General features: G+C 43.1%; 1 protein-coding gene across 1 annotated transcript in view; it reads right to left on the reverse strand.

Moving 5' to 3' along the window:
* The window catches only part of LOC124595851 (acyl-CoA Delta-9 desaturase), a 179931-nt gene that overhangs the window by 54487 nt on the left and 102077 nt on the right, over positions 1–23367 (reverse strand). Inside the window, exon 3 of the mRNA XM_047134758.1 lies at positions 17950–18080. Within this exon, the coding sequence (XP_046990714.1) occupies positions 17950–18080 (131 nt within the window). The remainder of the gene's footprint in view (positions 1–17949; positions 18081–23367) is intronic.

Consider the following 23367-nt stretch of genomic DNA (forward strand, 5'->3'; position numbering starts at 1 on the left):
GAAAATTGTGTAAGATCTATTGCCATAGGCAACACAGAAGTTGGAGCATTTTTCTCAAAGATTTTCAGGACATCCTCAATGAGCTACCACATGGAGCAACTGGTTTATCACCAATTACGGTACTAAAGAATGAACCACCACCAGATCGAGTCAGGGAGCTGGTAGATTTTCCGCGATCAGGAAAGCAGAGGCACACAGAAATTGTCAAGGTTGCGATAGAGCGTATTAAGAAAGCAGCTAAAGATAGGCAGGAGAAGCAGAAAGGAAAGATCCGTAGGATCGAGTTGGCAGTAGGAGACAAGGTTCTAATTAAAACTCATCGATTATCAAAGAAGCACAGATTCCTAACTAGCAAATTCTTTACGGTGTATAGTGGACCATTCAGAGTGAGGCGGATTGTCCATGAAAATGCTGTACTGATTGAGACGATCAAGGGAAAACAATCTCGTGGGCTTCATCACATTTCTAACATCAAATTATAGAAAAGTTAAGGATAGATCTAAAGTAGGCAATTTATGGTAGATAGTCAGTGTATTTATTTGTGGTGTGTAATGTTGTGCAGGGTCAAAATCGAACATAAGAATTTTCAGGCGGGATGTCAGGAAGTATGACGGAATAGACTGGTCGAATGAGTCATGAACAGGAGTCGACAGAGTGGTGTATGTACGTATTTTTTTTGTCATATGAATAAGGATCAAGCAGAAACGACGTGATGATTAATGAGTGGATAAAGATGGTAGATAGAGAAGTGACGTGATAAATAGTAGTGGATAAAGGCGATATATAAGGAGAGAAGCGACGTGGAGCAGTGTGATTAATAAAGAGAGATTCGACGTGATGAAACAGTGGTAAATAAAGGTGAGTAGAATTGAATAATGTGGAGATGTCTTAGATGTATGTTACAGAGAGGCCGGTGTATGCTGCAATCGAGATAGATGCGAATGGCGAAGGAAGACCAGGAAATGATGGAGTAATGGACGGACGGAGAGCCGAAATACGAATGAAGAGATGAGGACAACTGCACAACGTGAAAGGACATAAAGGGAGTATGAGATCCAGATGGTGAACCTTGTGGAATACTGACGTAAGATGTAATATAAGTGTAAATCTAATTCTTACCATAACAGTTGCTATGTGAAAAAATAATTTTTGTTGTTGTTGTTGTTGAAGCCTGGTACCAGTATAACTAATCAAAACGGTACCAAGAATGTGTACAGTTATTTTGCAGGAGGAATAATTTGTGTATTTTTGTTCTTAGATGAAATGTCGCAATTCTAAGTGATATTTAGCAGGATGAATAATCGGTGAAGTGAATGCAGAGGTAAGCCGATGGAGAGAGGTGCCAGAGTGAAAGGACGAATTCGGAGACTGGAAAGCTGTCTCCAAAACAGCTTCATGTGTTATGTGGTTGAGTATAAGGGAGCAAAGGTATGGTATGTTGTCGTGAGTGTGGTGGTGTTAAGGTTAGCTGACTTCTAGACCTATTCTGTTAGTGTATTAATGGATTGAATGAGAAGGAAAATGTGATGTCTGGTGAGTGAGGGTCGTAGAGTAGTGTGATCAATGCTACCGATCCATAACTAAAACATTATTGTGTTTTATTGTTTGATTGGGATGAACCTCAATGGCAGGTCAGGATCTGACATGTGGATGGTTCATACATGTCCTAGAAATGTTGTTGTATATAATAAAGGTAAAATATATAAAGAGATACGAATTTCAGTCTGTCACAAGCACAAAGGTGCATTGTATGTTGTAGATTTAGAGTCATCAGTTTCTAAAATGTTTATTGTGTTAGGATGTTAAAGTAGTTTAATATTTAATAACCTGTGGTAGGTAATTGTGAGCTGTGTAGATTATTTCTTATTTTTTTGTTAGAACACTTTCAAGGGGTATTAATTTCAGTCTGTCACAAGCACAAAGGTTCATTGCATATTGTAGTTTTAGAATCAACAGTTTCTAATATTTTCACTGTGATAGGATGTTAGAGTAGTCTACTATTTGATATTGTAATTATGGGCTGTATAGATTGCTTATTATTCCTTTTTTTTTTACACTTTCATGTTTTGTATGAGGGACGACAGGTACAATCAATAGCACACGTGTGGGCTGTATATAGAAAAGGGATAAATATTGATGTTGCATGTGTAGAAAACTAGGGGGTATGATTTTATGTTTTTTTTAGAACAAAGATTCTTTTATTACCAATGTATCTAATAGATCATACATGTAATCAATGAGTATTTAAATATATCCTTTTGTCTGTAATGTTGCGAGATGCACGGAAGGGTCTGACTGATTGGGTGTCGTGACGCCCATACCGCTAGCGGGCCGAACTGACGTCGCCATGGCGACGGGCGACAGAGCCGCGGCACTCCCCACTCCACTGCCAGTCGGGGTACACTCCACGCGCCCGCTACAGCAGGTCAACGGCCTGGGGCGACACGCACATACCACTGGCCATTCATAAGTTCCGCCACCCTTACGACTGGGGAAAGTATCCCGCGGAGGCAACAGCGGGTGGTTTCTTCTGCTTAACGGGTCGCGCGGCGGCGCCACGGCAGAATGAACGACGCGGCACAGAGTCCGGCGGGCATTTTTTACCAGCAGCTATTAACTAGTACTGGACTGTGGAGCCGTGAAACAAGATGACTGCGACTTTCCATAAGGTGGAAAGTGAAGGACTGGTGTTTCCACGTTGTGAGTGGTGGAAAAGATTTTGTCTTTAGCAGACAGGACGATCGTTTTGTTTTGTCTTGACCACTGAATGGTGGGATCCATAAACTTTTGGCAGTGACTTGTTAAGTGTGCTTTGTGAATTGCATGTGGGACACTTGGTATACTTAAAGAGGACAGTTGTCGTTTGGTGACTAATTATTGTATGAACGCAAGAAACTTAAGTGGGACATTGACATTTCCAATTGTAGTAGGAGACATTTCTTGAATTGGTGCGGGAATGAGTGCTGTTTGTTGGAACTTACGACTTTTAATTACACCATGAACTGAAAGGACAGAGCCGTGGGTAATAGTAGTTGTAGGGCCATTTCTGGACGACCAGATTCGTGTGGATGGTACGCTGAGAGTGACTATGACATTTGTGTTTAATGTGAGATACAGTTTACTGTTCAGTGCGTGTTCAAAATGCCGATTTGAGTGACTTAAAGACTTTCGTCCGGGTAACCATGGGAGAGCTTTGACACCGAGACAGTGTTTCTAGGAAAACTATCAGCAACTTTTTGACCCCAAGAAAATCACAGAATGAAATGTTTCCGTGTGACTCGCAAGATAGGGAATAATGTATTTGTCACTGTGTAAATTTTTTTTTATATATATTTCATTCCTGAAGGGACAGCAAGTGTAATTGTATTTCATTAACATTTGTGTTTAGAATAGTTAGTGTTTTATTTGTTTGTTTGTTCTGGGTTATCAAGTTCACGTAGCATGTTTATTAGAATATTTGGTACAATGATGCTTTAATTATTAGCCAGTGGCGTAATACTAATGTAGTGGCTCTTGTTGCATTGTTCAGTAAGGTTGTCACAGGGGACAAGAGTTTGCATTGCACAACAAAATATCGGAATTAACTGATGTATTTTGATGTCGTGGACAGTAATAATCTTGTTGGTGTGTTGGCTGAAGCCACTTATTTGCATTATCACAGTGGTGATATTTCACATTAAAGTGTAATGAAGGCTAGTCAAAATGCAAGTTCTTGTCGTCCAAATGTGTAACAACAAAGAAATGAGCAGTAGAGTAAGATACGAGAGCTACTGGTGGATTCAAGCACTTATTGCTTACTATTTATTGCGTGTATTGATATGGAGCCTGACTTCTACATGTAACTAGTGTACGAAATTTTTTTCTTTTGTTGATTTTGTTTTGTATTTAGACACTGCCGTGTAAAGATTATTACAACGCTATTTATGAATGTCAGATTACTTGTTCTGTGTTTGGACGGTGAGCTATTTAAAATTTCATGAGTACAATTAGTATTTTTTTTATTTGTCATAGAATTAGTGAAGTTTGGATTACTCATAAAAATAACGAATATCCCAGTAACTAAGCAGATTTTTATCTCAACATTATTTTTTTTATTTGTATGATGTAATGTTTTATTTGTCATTTGGATTGATGTAAATTTGTATGTGTACGTTACTCCGGATTGTGGAGAGTACAATAATGCAACAACTGTGTCAGTAATTTGGTAATGTAACAGCATTTGGTCGTCTATTTGAGGTCACCAGGGGCAAAGTTCTTCTCCTGGTTATTTTGATGACTTGCTATGTTTGTTCTAATACAGTTTTCTTAAAAAAAAATGTTTGGAACTACCCTCGCATTGCAAGGATAGTACCGTGCCATTTTTTTCTGCATGGGTAGCCGGTGGTGAAAGGGTACAGCACCACCCGACATTGAAAATAGGTACAACATACTTCATTATTTTTGTCAGAACAACACATTTTTTTTTGTAAAACTAACTCAATTTCAATTAATACAGCGAAGCCGGATACCAGTGTGGGAAAGAATGACAATTTATTTATTTAATTGATCACATGTGCACTCCCACAAAGTAAATCCCTACATCCAGTTTGGTGAGATCTGTGAAACGAATGAATGTATGGTTGTCTGCTAACCGCAGATGGTGAATGTGAGTATATGATCATCTTTGAGACGATCCTTTCGTGGGACCAAAGAGATGAAATGTACCTGAGCTATGAGCGCCTGAAATGTGGCGGACCAATATGGTAGCACGGTCTTCCCCCACCTCGACAAAGGTGCGAGAGGACCTCGAGAACGGCCATATTTCGGCACTCTGCCGCTGGATCTTGTGCTGTTAAGACCTGTTTTAGTTGTGCTCCGTAATGATGAAAGAGTGGAGACATGGTATGCATGTGGAATATTTAAGAGTAGTTTGAAATAATAATTTCTCTATTTCAGGAACTTTTGTGGGGAGAATTAAATGTCAGGCAGGTAATATTAAAGGGATTGTAGTAATCTTCGGAAGTGACTAACTGTCACAATGAAACCACGTGTAGCAATAAGTTGAAGTACTTCCGTGTGCTTAAGTTAAGCTGAGTTACTAGCGTGTGTACAATAAGTTGAAATATTTAAGAAATAGCGTGTGTACCATAAGTTGAAATATTTAAGAAATGGCGTGTGCAGGACTTGAAATTAGAGACGAGTACTTCCACGTGATGAGTACTGTGTGAGTCTCAAACTGTGTATGAGACAAAGGATAAAGAGAAGTACTCGTCCATGGTATCAGTTGAGGATTCGCATGTGTGATGAATACGTTCTTAATATTACCTTGCACGATATAATTCCGTGTGACCCTAGATTCAAACTCTGAGAGAGAAGCAAGGTGAGTCGCCCGTCTATCCAGCAACGCCACTTGGCTTGCATTGCACAGGAAGACGTGCATATATCTCCAGAGTTCATGGTAGGAAAGTAGAATTACGAAGTGGGGCAGTGTCGTGTGAAACTGGGATAAATATTAAATGAAGTGGGAAAGCTGAAAGTGATAGTGTTGTGACTATTTAGTGTTTTATATTTCTTATTGCAGTGTGATGTATGTCATGTAATTTGGGTATGTGTGGTTTGCATGGGAGAGTAGCAAGATAGTTTCAAAAGATTAGTGGGTTATGCTTGTTCCTTCGGTACCGCTCGGTCTGGAGGAAAGTTTCGTGATGATGATTGTGAGAGTCGAAGTGTGAGGTATAATAAAAGATCCACCATCCTATCCAGAAAGTGCACTGTAGCGTTAAATAATTACGAGACCATAATATAGAGATTCACCATTGTAAAGCCATGCCCACTGGGCGGAATTTCTCATGTGTTATTGTTGTAGGCTGTAGAATTTGTGTGTTTAGATTAGAGAATTTATCGGAATAAATAAGATAGTGAAAAGAAAAAGATTGGTGGACTTTTCCTTCGAATTATATGTTGTCATAATGTCCCGAATTTATAATGTGTGCCCCATTCATATTCAGTTCGGTTGCCACGTGTTGACAAAAGCCGTTAAATAAAAGACAAAAAGAAAATGTGGTATTGCCAGTGCGTAGTGTACAGTCAGAGTTCTGTAAATTACTGATAGTCAGATGAGTGTTTCCGTTGCGTATTATTCATACAGGAGGATAATTTGTAATTAAATTGTGAGTACGAGAGTTCATGTTACCCGATAAATAAGAATGAATCCACTCGCTTGGCAGACCACTCATCTTGCAGGCCTGACTGCTTGATGCCACAGTATGAGCAAGGCATGTGGGTGCCTCTCAAAATGTATGATGAGATAAAAGAAATTATTCAGGTAGTGAAGGGAGACGAAAATTTAATAGTCATGGGTGACTGGAACTCGAGAGTAGGAAAAGGGAGAGAAGGAAACATAGTAGGTGAATATGGATTGGGGCTAAGAAATGAAAGAGGAAGCCATCTGTTAGAATTTTCCACAGAGCATAACTTAATCATAGCCAACACTTGGTTCAAGAATCATAAAAAAAGGTTGTATACATGGAAGAATCCTGGAGATACTAAAAGGTATCAGATAGATTATATAATGGTAAGACAGAGATTTAGGAACCAGGTTTTAAATTGTAAGACATTTCCAGGGGCAGATGTGGACTCTGACCACAATCTATTGGTTATGAACTGTAGATTAAAACTGAAGAAATTGCATAAAGGTGGGAATTTAAGGAGATGGGACCTGGATAAACTGACTAAACCAGAGGTTGTACAGAGTTTCACGGAGAGCATAAGGGAACAATTGACAGGAATGGGGGAAAGAAATACAGTAAAAGAAGAGTGGGTAGCTCTGAGGGATGAAGTAGTGAAGGCAGCAGAGGATCAAGTAGGTAGAAAGACGAGGGCTAGTATAAATCCTTGGGTAACAGAAGAAATATTGAATTTAATTGATGAAAGGAGAAAATATAAAAATGCAGTAAATGAAGCAGGCAAAAAGGAATACAAACGTCTCAAAAATGAGATCGACAGGAAGTGCAAAATGGCTAAGCAGGCATGGCTAGAGGACAAATGTAAGGATGTGGAGGCTTATCTCACTAGGGGTAAGATAGATACAGCCTACAGGAAAATTAAAGAGACCTTTGGAGGAAAGAGAGCCACTTGCATGAATATCAAGAGCTCAGATGGAAACCCAGTTCTAAGCAAATAGGGGAAAGCAGAAAGGTGGAAGGAGTATATACAGGGTCTATACAAGGGCGATGTACTTGAGGACAATATTATGGAAATGGAAGAGGATGTAGATGAAGATGAAATGGGAGAAACGATACAGCGTGAAGAGTTTGACAGAGCACTGAAAGACCTGAGACGAAACAAGGCCCCGGGAGTAGACAACATTCCATTAGAACTACTGACGGCCTTGGGAGAGCCAGTCCTGACAAAACTCTACCATCTGGTGAGCAAGATGTATGAGACAGGCGAAATACCCTCAGACTTCAAGAGGAATATATTAATTCCAATCCCAAAGAAAGCAGGTGTTGACAGATGTGAAAATTACCGAACTATCAGTTTATTAAGTCACAGCTGCAAAATACTAACACGAATTATTTACAGACGAATGGAAAAACTGGTAGAAGCCGACCTTGGGGAAGATCAGTTTGGATTCTGTAGAAATGTTGGAACACGTGAGGCAATACTGACCTTACGACTTACCTTAGAAGAAAGATTAAGGAAAGGCAAAACTACGTTTGTAGCATTTGTAGACTTAGAGAAAGTTTTTGACAATGTTGACTGGAATACTCTCTTTCAAATTCTAAAGGTGGCAGGGGTAAAATACAGGGAGCGAAAGGCTATTTACAATTTGTACAGAAACCAGATGGCAGTTATAAGAGTCGGGGGGCATGAAAGGGAAGCAGTGGTTGGGAAGGTAGTGAGACAGGGTTGTAGCCTCTCCCCGATGTCATTCAATCTGTATATTGAGCAAGCAATAAAGGAAACAAAAGAAATGTTCGGAGTAGGTATTAAAATCCATGGAGAAGAAATAAAAACTTTGAGGTTAGCTGATGACATTGTAATTCTGTCAGAGACAGCAAAGGACTTGGAAGAGCAGTTGAATGGGATAGACAGTGTCTTGAAAGGACGATATAAGATGAACATCAACAAAAGTAAAACAAAGATAATGGAATGTAGTTGAATTAAGTCAGGTGATGCTGAGGGAATTAGATTAGGAAATGAGACACTTAAAGTAGTAAAGGAGTTTTGCTATTTGGGGAGCAAAATAACTGATGAGGGTCGAAGTAGAGAGGATATAAAATGTAGACTGGCAATGGCAAGGAAAGCGTTTCTGAAGCAGAGAAATTTGTTAACATCGAGTATAGATTTAAGTGTCAGGAAGTCATTTATAAAAGTATTTGTATGGAGTGTAGCCATGTATGGAAGTGAAACATGGACAATAAATAGTTTGGACAAGAAGAGAATAGAAGCTTTCGAAATGTGGTGCTACAGATGAATGTTGAAGATTAGGTGGGTAGATTATCTAACTAATGAGGAGGTATTGAATAGGATTGGGGAGAAGAGAAGTTTGTAGCACAACTTGACTAGAATAAGGGATCGGTTGGTAGGACATGTCCTGAGGCATCAAGGGATCACAAATTTAGCATTGGAGGGCAGCGTGGAGGGTAAAAATAGTGAAGGGAGACCAAGAGATGAATACACTAAGCAGATTCAGAAGGATGTAGGTTGCAGTAGGTACTGGGAGATGAAGAAGCTTGCACAGGATAGATTAGCATGGAGAGCTGCATCAAACCAGTCTCAGGACTGAAGACCACAACAACAACAACATATCCATCTTACTAATCTTTGTTTGATACTGGGAATAAAGTTGGCTTAACGGGTTTGAGAGCAAAACACAAGACCATATCGTTTGGTTTGTTCGAAACACAATATTGTGGACAATTTGAATACAGAAAAATATTTTCAAGGAGGACATAAATTTGTTAAGAAACTCGTAAACATCCAGTAAGGGATATACAGGGCGAATCGCCTAACACTATCACCACAGATATTTAAGACATGGAAGGCACTGTCGATACGCGGTTTTCACAGAACTTAGTTGTAGGCAAGAGCGCTTATTTTCCGCTAATACATAGATTTTGAAACTTTGATGAAAGTTTAGTTTTTTACAACAATAACAAATTTTTAAACGAGACAGTGGTTATTGACAGTAAAACTTAAAAGTAGCGTAAATGAGAATGCCAGTGGTACTTGCTGCAGGAACCTCGTGGAAGTAGTTTACGAGAGATCGTATTGTGAACTTTGTAAACACTAACAATTGTTTGCTCCATCCAACTGCTAATGCTGAAGGAATTAAATTAGGAAATGAGACACTTAAAGTAGTAGATGAGATTTGATGTCTGAGGAGCAAAAGTAACTGATGATGGTCGAAGCAGAGAGGATATAAAATGTAGACTGACCATGGCAAGGAAAGCGTTTCTGAAGAATATAAATTTGTTAACATTGAGTATGCATTTTAGTGTCGGGAAGTTTTTTCTGAAAGCATTTGTATGGAGTGTAGCCATAGATGGAAATGAAACATGGACGATAAGACAATAGAAGCCTTCGAAATGTGGTGCTACAGAAGAATGCTGAAGACTAGATGGGTAGATCACGTAACTAATGAGGGGTACTGAATAGAATTGGGAGAAGAGGAATTTGTGGCACAACTTGACTAGAAGAAGGGATCGGCTGGTAGGACACATTCTGAGACATCAAGGGATCACCAGTTTAGTATTGAGGGAAGCGTAGAGGGTAAAAATCGTAGAGTAAGTGCCTGAGCACTATGGGACTTAACTTCTGGGGTCATCAGTCCCCTAGAACTTAGAACTACTTAAACCTAACTAACCTAAGGACATCACACACATCCATGCCCGAGGCAGGATTGGAACCTACGACCTCAGTGGTCGCGCGGTTCCAGACTGTAGCGCCTAGAACCGCTCGGCCACCATGGCCGGCGAAAAAAAAAATCGTAGAGGGAGACCAAGAGATGAATACAGGGTGGTCCATTGATCGTGACCGGACGAAATATCTCACGAAATAAGCGTCAAACGAAAAAACTACAAAGAACGAAACTTGTCTAGCTTGAAGCGCGAAACCAAATGGCGCTATGGTTGGCCCGCTAGATGGCGCTGCCATAGGTCAAACGGATATCAACTGCGTTTTTTAAAATAGGAACCCTCATTTTTATTACATATCCGTGTAGTACGTAAAGAAATATGAATGCTTTAGTTGGACCACTTTTTTCGCTTTGTGATATATGGCGCTGTGATAGTCACAAACATATGGCTCACAATTTTTGACGAACAGTTGGTAGAAGGTAGGTTTTTTAAATTAAAGTACAGAACGTAGGTACGTTTGAACATTTTATTTCGGTTGTTCCAATGTGATACATGTACCTTTGTGAACTTATTATTTCTGAGACCACATGCTGTTACAGCGTGATTACCTGTATATGCCACATTAATGCAACAAATGCTCAAAATTATGTCCATCAACCTCAATGCATTTAGCAATACGTGTAACGATATTTCTCTCAAAAGCGAGTAGTTCGCCTTCCGTAATGTTCGCACATGCATTGACAATGCACTGACGCATGTTGTCAGGCGTTGTTGGTGGATCACGATAGCAAATATCCTTCAACTTTCCCCACAGAAAGAAACCCGGGAACGTCAGATCCGGTGAGCGCGCGGGCCATGGTATCGACGACCAATTCACCTGTCATGAAATATGCTATTCAATACCGCTTCAACCGCACGCGAGCTATGTGCCGGACATCCATCATGTTGGAAGTACATCGCTATTCTGTCATCTTGTAGTAACATCGGTAGAACATTACGTAGGAAATCAGCATACATTGCACCATTTAGATTGCTAGCGATAAAATGAGGGCCAATTACCCTTCCTCCCATAATGCCGCACCATACATTAACCCGCCAAAGTCGCTGACGTTCCACTTGTCGCAGCCATCGTGGATTTTCCGTTGCCCAGTAGTGCATATTATGCCGGATTACGTTACCGCTGTCGGCGAATGACGCTTCGTCGCTAAATAGAACGCGTGCAAAAAAATCTGTCATCGTTCCGTAATTTCTCTTGTGCCCAGTTGCAGAACTGTACACGGTTCAAAGTCGTCGCCCTGCAATTCCCGGAGATTGTACGGGTGCAATCGATGTTGATGTAGCATTCTCAACACCGACGTTTTTGAGATTCCCGATTCTCGCGCAATTTGTCTGCTACTGATATGCGGATTAGCAGCGACAGCAGCTAAAACACCTACTTGGACATCTACATTTGTTGCTGGTCGTGGTTGATGCGCTTCACATGTGGCTGAACTCTTCTTGTTTCCTTAAATAACATAACTATCCGGCGAACGGCCCGGACACTTGGATGATGTCGTCCAGGATACCGAGCAGCATACATAGCACACGCCCGTTGGGCATTTTGATCGCAATAGCCATACATCAATACGATATCGACCTTTTTCGCAATTGGTAAACGGTCCATTTTAACACGGGTAAAGTATCACGAAGCAAACACCGTCCGCACTGGCGGAACGTTACGTGATACCAGGTACTTATACGTTTGTGACTATTACAGCGCCATCTATAACAAAGCGAAAAAAGTGGTCCAACTAAAACATTCCTATTTCTTTACGTACTACACGAATATGTAATAAAAAATGGGGGTTCCTATTTTAAAAAAAACTCAGTTGATATCCGTTTGACCTATGGCAGCGCATCTAGCGGGCCAACCATAGCGCCATCTGGTTTCCCGCTTCAAGCTAGACGAGTTTCGTTCTTTGTAGTTTTTTCGTTTGATGCTTATTTCAAGAGATATTTGGCCCGGTCACTATCAATGGACCACGTTGTATACAAAGCAGATGCAGAAGGAAGTAGACTGCAGTAGTTACTCGGAGAAGAAGAAGCTTGCACAGGATAGAGTAGCATGGAGAGCTGCATCAAGCCAGTATTTGGATTTCAGACCACAACAACAACAACAACAACATTGCTAAATTAGAGGCGATGATGTTTTGTTCGTTTACATTGTGTTGTGTGTTACACTGAGATTTCACCGCGTCGGTCCTGTCACTTATTGTGTGAGTGGACGTAGTGAGATGTGCTTGGAATATAGTATTTTCCAAAGCGAAAAAAGCGGACATGCTCGTAGCTGATAGTGAACGTAGGAACTAGACCGTATGCAGCAGTCGTTGGATGGCAGACTCCAAGTTTGTACTGACGCTGGTAGTGGTTATTTTGACCACAGGTTTTGAGGGTGTCCTTGTTCTTCACGTTTGCCCCCGCCCCCCTCCCAGAGGTATTCCATTTACTTTTGTTTGTCTTTCGTTTGTCCTAGGAAGTGTCTCATTTAACAACATTAACCCTCTGGAGACTTATCAACATCTGCGTAGGATTGCACATAATGCACCCAACTGAAATTCACACTCGTTTGTTCTACAACATGGAACAAAGAACTGTCGTATTTACAGTGTTCAAACTACGATATCTCATGAACTACTTGCAATAGATTCGTGCAACAAACACTAATTTAGTGTACTCTGATGGTAGTAGAATCAACAGCCACTGTTCCATTGAAATATTCGTATCTTTATTTTAATAAACACACATTCGAAACTCGTAACCCTCTCTGTATGGGCTGCGTAGGCGGGCCCCTACCTACCTTTCCAATCTGTGAAACCTGCATATCAATGACGCCTTTCCTTATCAAAATATTTCCGGTAAAAGTTTTAGGTGATTCACCCGTTACACCGATAACCATTAAAACTGCAACATCAGGAAGGATAGCAAATAACTAAATCTTACTTGTTTTGCACGTACACTATAGCAGAAAGAATGCAACATGTGCCAGCAACACCGACTCTGAGCTGGTGGGACACCGAGTTCAGCTGAGCCTAGGCGACAGATAAAATTACGATATTCTGTGGTGCTTCAACTCTGTGCCAGAGTTCTTCAGTAGTAGTTGCTGGAGAGTAGTGGTGTTCCAGTCTTTCGGCCAGACATCTCTCCACCAGATGTCTTCAATGGGTGACAGATCGGAGAACGTGCTGTCCAGGACATCCTTTTGTAGGCGAGGACAGCACAGGAGACGTGTGGTCTTCCATTCTCTTGTTGAAAGATAACGCCATGAAAACCTCAAACAACAATACGCTTTAGCGATATGACGCATGTTGTCCAAATTACTGGCTATGGAAACCAGAGGCAATTGTGTTGTGTACACCCTACAATAGCCCACACCATCAAAGTAGGTGCTGGGTCCCTTATGACGATGACGAATATAATCTTGCAACGTTTGTTTGCCTCAAAGTGCTTGGAACTAACTTACACGTAGCTCTTCTTTTCTTTAAGCCTACAGCCACGCCTTTCGTTTTATTTTTATTTATTTTCATACTGTCCGCTACACAGGCTTCATTCAGGTTATTTAGAATTCGAATCAGGGTCTCTTCATTTTCTGCGATAATCTGTATTCCGTCTGCGAATCTTATGCATTCCATTTTCCGCCCGCCTATCCCGACGCCTCTTTTCCCATCCAAACAACTTTTAACTATTTCCTCCAAATAAATGTTAAATACGATTGGCGAGAAACAACAGTCCTGATGGCCCCTTTCCCGATCTTACTGTCTTTCAAGGTCTTATTTTCTAGTCGTACCCTTGCCTTCTGATTCAGGCACAGATTTGCAGTTAGTCCTCTGTCCTTCCACTTTACTCCTTTCCTCTTCAAAGTATCCATCGGCTTATCCCACTATACTTTGTCAAAGACCTTTTCGAGGTCTATGAAGACCGCAAGTATTTCTTTGTCTTTTTCTATATATCTTTCACCAATAGCATTTGGAAGTCCAATGGCGTCTCGTGTCTCTTTTCCCCTTCTGAATCCATATTGCTCGACCTTTTCCTACAGCCTTCTGTTCAAAACTCTAAGACAGCATAAGAAGGTCCTCTGGCCATTTCTCTTGTAGTAGAAGTACTTCCGAAGAGAGGTCGACTCCTCGCCTGTTTCTCCTTAATCCGTTAAGGTTTCTGCTGAGAAACTGTCACCACCACGTGCTTTGCTCTTTTTCATATCCTCCAATGCCTTACTTACTTCTGACACTAGGATAGGGTTTTACCCTTCCTCTTCATTTACTGATTCTTCCCTCTAAATTTGCCGATAAGTTAAGAGGGGCAGTCTATACGGACTATAGCCGGATTGCTGTGTTGAACGTCCTCACCATCAGTACAGATATTTGGGGAAAATGCATTGGGCCGCACAGTCTAATGAAGAAACAGAAGACTAAGTTTGAACTCACGAGAATTCTCGCTCACGCTTAAGATTATTGGGATTCGGTGAGTAGGGAGGCCCTGGAAATTAGACTATGCGATAGCAACTTAAATGTACACTTAGCAATTCACGGAAGCGTGCGCTTGACAAAGAAAGATCACAAGGAAGATTTCACATGGTTTACTAACTGATAAGAGTGGTGGCGCTGCATGCGACGATGGACAGCGAACACAAATGTAACATGTGGACGCAAATGTCACCAGCTGAGCATTCGCTATGTTCGAGATATTATAATGAAGTAATCCAGCCAATCCGATCCCGTCCTTTGGGCATAAATGTAAGAATGTCGCCAGTTTCACGACAGTCAGACTTAGCCCCTGACGACGATGATGGAGACAGTCATATTTCTCCTTTGTTGTTGTTATGTCATCTCCCTCACCCCCCCCCCCCCCCCCCCCCCCGCCTTGTAAGGGTAGGACATGGGCTGCCGGCGTTATAATATCCTCCTCTGCAGCATACTAGTTTAAAATATACATAAAGACGTTACACATATGATTAATGGGTGAAAAATTTACAGATATTTTAAATATATAAAAGTATTGATTATTATGCTACTTGCATAAAATTTCACTGATGGTTTTGTTCGGCTTTTAAAAATAAAATAAAAAGACTAAAACGTCTATACAACACGTTGAAATGATGGTGATGTTCTTTAAAAAGAAGCACTGAATTTTCACTAAAAAGTTTAACAACGGCAGAGGGGAAGAAGTTATTTTAATTAGGGCAAATGTTAGGTGTTCTGTATGGTTGAAGGATGAGGGTGCAAATATAGAGACGCGTTGGGTGGTATCGATGGAAACGAAGGTAGGTGTTGGGGTGGATAGTAGGAAGACAGAAAAGGAGGAGTAGTTTGATGTAAGGCAGGGCCTTTGTATAAAGAGAAGAAGGGCTGGGGAAGATGGACAGCAAGGGGAAGCGTTGATGTAGAGTGGCATTGTTATGGAGGAGTTATAATTGACAGGGCAGGTAAACACTGGAGAAGGTTTCATTGACTGAGAGGAGGAGTCAGTTGAAGTTGCGTTGGAATGAGGTATGGAGTGTGTGTAAGTGTAAGGATGGTGGTGTTTGTTGGTAATCCTACCAGGATTTGTGATCTGAGGGCAACAGTTTAGCTGTTGGAATCCAGTTTCTGGACTGCGCAGAATATGCAGAGGTGTTCACTGTCAGTGATTAGGGATGGTAGTTTGATGAGATGGTAGAGGACCCATGTGAGAGAATGCAAACTGATGTGGAAAGCATGGCGCTCAAGGATTTGGAGGGAGTGGTAGAACTTGAGTGCAGCAGATATCAGCCAACTATGGCGTAGGAGAGGATACAGCGGATCAACGTTCCGTATGTGTGGAGTACAGTGGAAGGGGCAATATATCCATGTTTGGCCAGTTAGTAGTTTTCGATGCCTCAGTCTATTATGGACTTTCTGGTCGATGTTTAGTAGATGAGGTTTCCCTGTTAGTTGGAGTGGAGTCTTAGTCCAATGGGGGAGTCATTTCTCCGAATTTTCACGCAGCAAGGTAGTGGAGAACTTTTTATCCAAGGTGTCAGTCGCGGAAAAGTTGTTAACTGTGTCGCAAAGCACGAGAGGTACCCAAAAGCACAGCACTCCGTCTTCAGGCCACAAGTGGCCAATCGGGACCATCCAACAGAAATCGAACTAATTTTTTGGTAGGCAGAGCTTTTGTAGTACCCGTTTTGGTTCAAATGGCTCTGAGCACTATGCGACTTAACGTCTGAGGTCATCAGTCGCCTAGAACTTAGAACTAATTAAACCTAACTAACCTAAGGACATCACACACATCCATGCCCGAGGCAGGATTCGAACCTGCGACCGTAGCAGCAGCGCGGTTCCGGACTGAAGCGCCTAGAACCGCACGGCCACACCGGCCGGCTTACGCGTTTTGCCACGAGCGCATAGAGCGAACCTCCCACAGTCATAAGCCGAGTGCCGTTGCCGAAGAAGATCAGGACTGGTTTCGGCAAAGTTTATAGCGACGTCTATTTCGTATGATTTGTGTCACTGTCGTTTTTGCAATAGCTGGTTTTTGTGAACGGCGTGCGGCGATGAAATTTTGCTCTTCTCTCGGAAAAATGGAACAGAAACTCTTGCAACGTTAAAAACGGCATACAAGGACAATGCTATGGGGAGAACTCAAGCGTTTGAGTGGTTATCCGGTTTCAGAAATAATGCAATGTCAATTGATGACAAACCTCGTTCTGGTCGTCCTTCCATGGCCCGAACACATGAAAACGTTGAAAACATTCGTGCAATCACCCAACGAAGATGGGCGAACGGACTATTAAAGAAATTGTGGAGCTGTCGGGAATGACCTGGAGTTCATTGCAGCGAATTGTAGCAGAAGATTTGGGAATGAAAACGATGGCTACTAAATTCGTGCCACGACTGCTCACTGCTGAACAAAAACATGGTAGCGTGGAAGTATGCTGTGCACTGAAAGAAGAGTCCCGAATTGACCCAAAGATTTTTCAAAAATTGTCACAGATGACGAATTTGTTTCTATGCTTACGATCCTGAATCAAAGCCACAGCCAAGTCGCCTTGCCCCAAGAAAGCTCGTCAGGTGAAATCGAACATTAAGACAATGCTCGTTTGTTTTTTAGATGTGAAAGCAGTTGTCCATTCAAGTCTGTTCCGTAGCGTCAGTTACCCAGGCTGAAACTTACTGGCAGATTAAAACTCGGTCCGGCACACAGTTTTAATCTGCCAGGAAGTTTCATATCAGCGCACACTCCGCTGCAGAGTGAAAATTCTATTCTGGAAACGTCCCCCAGGCTGTGGCTAAGCTATGTCTCCGCAATATCCTTTCTTCGAGGAGTGCTAGTTCTTCAAGGTATACAGGAGAGCTTCTGCGAAGTTTGGAAGTTTGGAAGGTAGGAGACGAGGTACTGGCGGAATTAAAGCTGTGGGGACCGGTCGTGAGTAGTGCTTGGGTAGCTCACTTGCCCGCGAAAGGCAAAGGTCTCGTGTTCGAGTCTCGGTCCAGCAAACCGTTTTAATCTGCCAGGAAGTTTCATATCAGCGCACACTCCGCTGCAGAGTGAAAATTCCATTCCAGTTACCCAGGCTTTATACTTGAAGGTTTTGAAAAGATTGCGCAACAGTGTGCGGCGGAAGCGGCAAGATTTGCGGCAGTCAGGTGACTGGCTTTTCCGTCATGACAATGCCCCTGCGTGTACAGCCCTGCAGGGGTCATACAATTTCTGGTCAAGAACTGTACGACATTTCTTGACCAGAAATAGTATGACCCCTGCTCCTCACCCCTTCCCCCCCCCCTCCCCCCCAATATTCATCCGACCTTGCCAGGTGCGACATTTTTTTGTTTCCTAGAATATAAAAAGGAATTCCTAGAATGTAATGGAGAGCGTTTTGCTGAAGTTGCTGAGGTGAAGAAAATATTGACAAGAGACGCTGTAAAGCAGCACAAAAGGCAAATGATGTTTAGAAAAGTGGAATAAAAGATTAGAGAAGAGTATAAGTGCGAGTGGAGAATACTTCGAAGGTGATTAAAGGTTTGTGTTAAAAATTTGAATAATAAATTAAAAAGTAAGTTCGGTTTGTTTTGGATACACCCTCGTATGCGTGCTAGAGGAGGGCAAGTACCTGTCCAGCGGCGGTGTGGCAGGCAGCGAGGAAAGCTCGTAGTGGCGCAGAGGCCTCGTAGCTGCGATGCGCCCACAGTCGATGCGTGCCCGCCGTCAGTCCCAGCATACCAAGCCACGTAAGCAGGCCTCCTGCAACACACAAGCATTCAAATACACTCCTGGAAATGGAAAAAAGAACACATTGACACCGGTGTGTCAGACCCACCATACTTGCTCCGGACACTGCGAGAGGGCTGTACAAGCAATGATCACACGCACGGCACAGCGGACACACCAGGAACCGCGGTGTTGGCCGTCGAATGGCGCTAGCTGCGCAGCATTTGTGCACCGCCGCCGTCAGTGTCAGCCAGTTTGCCGTGGCATACGGAGCTCCATCGCAGTCTTTAACACTGGTAGCATGCCGCGACAGCGTGGACGTGAACCGTATGTGCAGTTGACGGACTTTGAGCGAGGGCGTATAGTGGGCATGCGGGAGGCCGGGTGGACGTACCGCCGGATTGCTCAACACGTGGGGCGTGAGGTCTCCACAGTACATCGATGTTGTCGCCAGTGGTCGGCGGAAGGTGCACGTGCCCGTCGACCTGGGACCGGACCGCAGCGACGCACGGATGCACGCCAAGACCGTAGGATCCTACGCAGTGCCGTAGGGGACCGCACCGCCACTTCCCAGCAAATTAGGGACACTGTTGCTCCTGGGGTATCGGCGAGGACCTATCGCAACCGTCTCCATGAAGCTGGGCTACGGTCCCGCACACCGTTAGGCCGTCTTCCGCTCACGCCCCAACATCGTGCAGCCCGCCTCCAGTGGTGTCGCGACAGGCGTGAATGGAGGGACGAATGGAGACGTGTCGTCTTCAGCGATGAGAGTCGCTTCTGCCTTGGTGCCAATGATGGTCGTATGCGTGTTTGGCGCCGTGCAGGTGAGCGCCACAATCAGGACTGCATACGACCGAGGCACACAGCGCCAACACCCGGCATCATGGTGTGGGGAGCGATCTCCTACACTGGCCGTACACCACTGGTGATCGTCGAGGGGACACTGAATAGTGCACGGTACATCCAAACCGTCATCGAACCCATCGTTCTACCATTCCTAGACTGGCAAGGGAACTTGCTGTTCCAACAGGACAATGCACGTCCGCATGTATCCCGCGCCACCCAACGTGCTCTAGAAGGTGTAATTCAACTACCCTGGCCAGCAAGATCTCCGGATCTGTCCCCCATTGAGCATGTTTGGGACTGGATGAAGCGTCGTCTCACGCGGTCTGCACGTCCAGCACGAACGCTGGTCCAACTGAGCCGCCAGGTGGAAATGGCATGGCAAGCCGTTCCACAGGACTACATCCAGCATCTCTACGATCGTCTCCATGGGAGAATAGCAGCCTGCATTGCTGCGAAAGGTGGATATACACTGTACTAGTGCCGACATTGTGCATGCTCTGTTGCCTGTGTCTATGTGCCTGTGGTTCTGTCAGTGTGATCATGTGATGTATCTGACCCCAGGAATGTGTCGATAAACTTTCCCCTTCCTGGGACAATGAATTCACGGTGTTCTTATTTCAATTTCCAGGAGTGTAGGTAAGGGGTCGGCTGGCAGCACGAGCAAGGTTTAGCTAGTGTGTTCTCTGTGATAAGGCTATCATATAGAAGAGCATAAGGAGTACAACAAAGAGTCCAAAAATGCAGTACCCCACCACCTCTGCCTTGAAGTAAGTAAACTGTATCGGTATGCACACTGAAGCGTCAAAAAAACTGCTATAAGAATGCGTATTCAAATATAGAAATACGTAAAGAAGCAGAATACAGCGTTACGAACGGCAATGCCTGAATGAAACAAGTGTCCGGCGCAGTTCTCAGATCGGTTACTGCTGCTACAATGGCAGGTTATCAAGATTTGAGTCTGAACACGGTGTTATAGTCGGCGCACGAGCGATGGGACACAGCATCTCCGAAGTAGCGATGAAGAGGGGATTTTCCTGAACGACCATTTCGCGAGTGTACCGTGAATATCAGAAATCCTGTAAAACATCGAATCTGCGACATCGCTGAATCGTTCAACGTGGCAGAAGCGCAACCCTTCCGTGACGTGCTGCACATTTCATTGTTGGGCTATAAACAAGTGTCAGCGTGCGAACCATTCAACGAAACATCATCGGTATGGGCTTTCGGAGCCGAAGTCCCACTCATTATCCTTCATGACTGCGCGACACAAAGCTTTACCCCTCTCCTAGGCCCATCGACACCGACAATGGACTGTTGATGACTGGAAACATGTTGCCTAGTCCGACGAGTCTCTTTTGAAATTGTGTCGAGAGGATGGACGTGTACGGGTATGGAGACAACCTCATGAATCCATGGACCCTGCTTGTCAGCAAGGGACTGTTGAAGCTGGTGGAGACTCTGTAGTGGTGTGGGGCGTGTGCAGTTGGAGTGATATGGGGCCCCTGATACGTCTAGATACGACTCTGACAAGTGACACACACGTAACCATTCTGTCTGATCACCTGCATCCATTCCTGTCCGTTGTGCATTCCGACGGACTTGGGCAATTCCAGCAGGACAATGCGAGACCCCACACGTCCAGAATTGCTACAGAGTGGCTCCAGCAGTACCCTTCTGAGTTTAAACACTTCCGCTGACCAGCAAACTCCTCAGACATGAACATTATTGACCATATCTGGGATGTCTTGCAACGTGGTGTTCAGAAGAAATCTCCACCCGGTCGTAATCTTACGGATTTATGGACAACCCTGCAGGATTCATTGTGTCAATTCCATCCAGCACTACTTCAGACATCAATTAAGTCCATGTCACGCCGTGTAGCAGCACTTCTGCGTGCTCGCGGGGGCGCTACACGATATTAGGTAGATGTATCAGTTTCTTTGGCTCTTCAGTGCAGATACCCTATGAAGACTGTAAACTATTATTTGTTATGCAAGGATTTAGTTATTAACATTAAATTATGGCCCTACAGGCTTCAAAAGGGTGGTGGAATAGTGACACTGTAATTCAATTTTGTGACGAGGTGAGATACATATGTAATGAAAGTCAGAGTTACCATAAGATCTATAGTTCATCATAAATCCGTACACAAAACAAGTGCAGTAATTGCACTGAAGTATCACACAAACGTGTTTAATAACATCGTATTCACTGACAAATTATTACAAGAACATGAAACAGTTACAAGTAATCTAGATTGGTAGAGATTCAAGACTACATTATTAGCAATCTGCGACAGTGATTGCGAAAATTTGAGTTAGTAAAATTATGCACGCCAGATGTACGTCTTCCTCCAACTCATTAACACTCTAACGTTTACTGAGAACATTGCGACCTATATATGCCGCAGCCGATTGCAGATCTTACCTTTTTTTTTTAAACAGCATCGTTGTGTTGTCCGCCAGTGCTGCTGTCCGCAGCCGCTGGTCGGTCGATGCCTGTGAATCCCCAAAAGCTACCTAATGCAAACTTTACATCATGCTACAAATGAAGCTGCAAGATGAAATGACTACCTCTCACACCGAATTCTGAGAGCAGAATTCGAAGTGATTCTCTCACTAGCAGCAGACGAGGTGACCTTAATTCGTCTTGTCTTCCCTCGTAACATTCGCCCCTTCTTCGAGAGCTAGGCCCAGTTTCTAATGAGCAGTCATCCATTGACAAATATCACTTCTCCTGGAGCGTCCTTCCACTTCTCAATAATTTTCCAAAACAACAGGCCAGGCTGACCAATCAAATTTCTTGCCATCTCCTGCTGAGAGCATAGAGCCATAAATACATATAGCTTTCACAGAACCTGCGTAGTATCCACCAGTATATTGTTCCCTATCGGAAGACTAGTGCCATCTTCTCTGCGTTCTCTGCCCAAGGCTCAGCGTTACCCTCCTTCTGGGATTTTTACTATAGTTTACAGCGCCCTCACTGCAGAAAAACGCTTTAGGAACGTGTAAGTGGCAGTCATCTCATGCAGAATTCCAATTCCTCTGGGGTCGACCGGGTGGACGCAGCGTTACCTGTTGTCTGCATTGTGTCGATTCGCGACGGCTGTCCCTTTATCCTCTCCAGTACACACAACAGCCTTTGGTGAACTCTGTCCTAGGTGGCGTTTGTGTCATCTTTTACAACCTGCATCAAGTTAATGGTATCCTTCGGCACGTTTTGATCTGCTGTCTGTCTGTGAAATTGTCAGCCCAAACAAGCGTAATTCTCAAGAAATAAAACGCCTACAAGTACTTCATGTATTGGCAGATAAGCATTAATAAAGTAAAGGAATCGATATTGTAAAAGTTACCTGAGAATTCATCCCCAGAATTCAATGGTTGGCTTGAATGCTACATCGTCTTATTGGAAGTGGTATATCCTTGCCTTTCTCCTACCTTTGAAGTGGATTACGCAGCAACCTAACGCGGAACGTATCGTTTGATGTGAGCTCTGAACCATGGTGCAACTTGTACAGATAACGGCACAGTTATGTCACGAGGGTAACATTTGCTAGTGGTTCAGCAGGTCAGGTAAAAAAGCAAGAAAAATGTGTGCTTCGTAAAAAGCTCGCCTTCCTTCACTATATAGTCTCCTTTGAGGGATATACACTTCTTCATCCAATCGGAAAAATAGGTTCTGTCAAACTCTGCAAAATCCTCGTTTACTGCAACTATCTCTTCAATCATCTGATAAAAATTCATCCCATTAAGCCAAAGTTTCCTGTTAGGGAACAGAAAGCAGTAACCGGAGGCTACTTTGGGTGAACAGAGTGAATGAGGAACCAATTCAAAGTCCAATTCACGCAATTTCACCACTGATATTTCTGACGTGTGGGATGGTGCACTGTCCTGGTGAATGAGCACTTTTTTGCGCACCAAACTTGGCTTTTATTCAGCCAACGAAAGTTTCAAACGATCCAAAAATGAAGCAACATAGACTCCAGTTATGCTTCTTTCTTTTTCCAAGTAACCTGTGAGGAGTTGTCGTTGTAGTCTTCAGTTCGAATGCTGGTTTGATGCAGATCTCCATGCTACTCTATCTTGCGTGAACTGCTTCATCTCCAAATAACTGATGCAACCTGCATCTTCATCTTTCCGAATCTCCTTACTGTTTTCATCTATTGGTCTCCCTCTACGATTTTTACCCCCACCCCCGCAGATCCCTCCATTACTAAACCGGTGATTCCTTGATATCTCAGAATGCGTCCTATCAACAGATCTCTTCTTTTGGTCATACATGACTACATACCAGACAAATAATTTTAGAAAAGACTTCCTAACACTTAAATCTATATTCGACGTCAACAAATCTCTCTTCTTCAGAAATGATTTTCTTGCAGTTGCCAGTCTACATTTTACATCCCCTCTACTTTGGTCATCCTGTTATTTTACTGCTCAAATAGCAAATCTCGTTTACTACTTTAAGTGTCTCG

The sequence above is a fragment of the Schistocerca americana genome, chromosome 2 (assembly GCF_021461395.2).
Source record: "Schistocerca americana isolate TAMUIC-IGC-003095 chromosome 2, iqSchAmer2.1, whole genome shotgun sequence".
Classification (NCBI taxonomy): domain Eukaryota; kingdom Metazoa; phylum Arthropoda; class Insecta; order Orthoptera; family Acrididae; genus Schistocerca; species Schistocerca americana.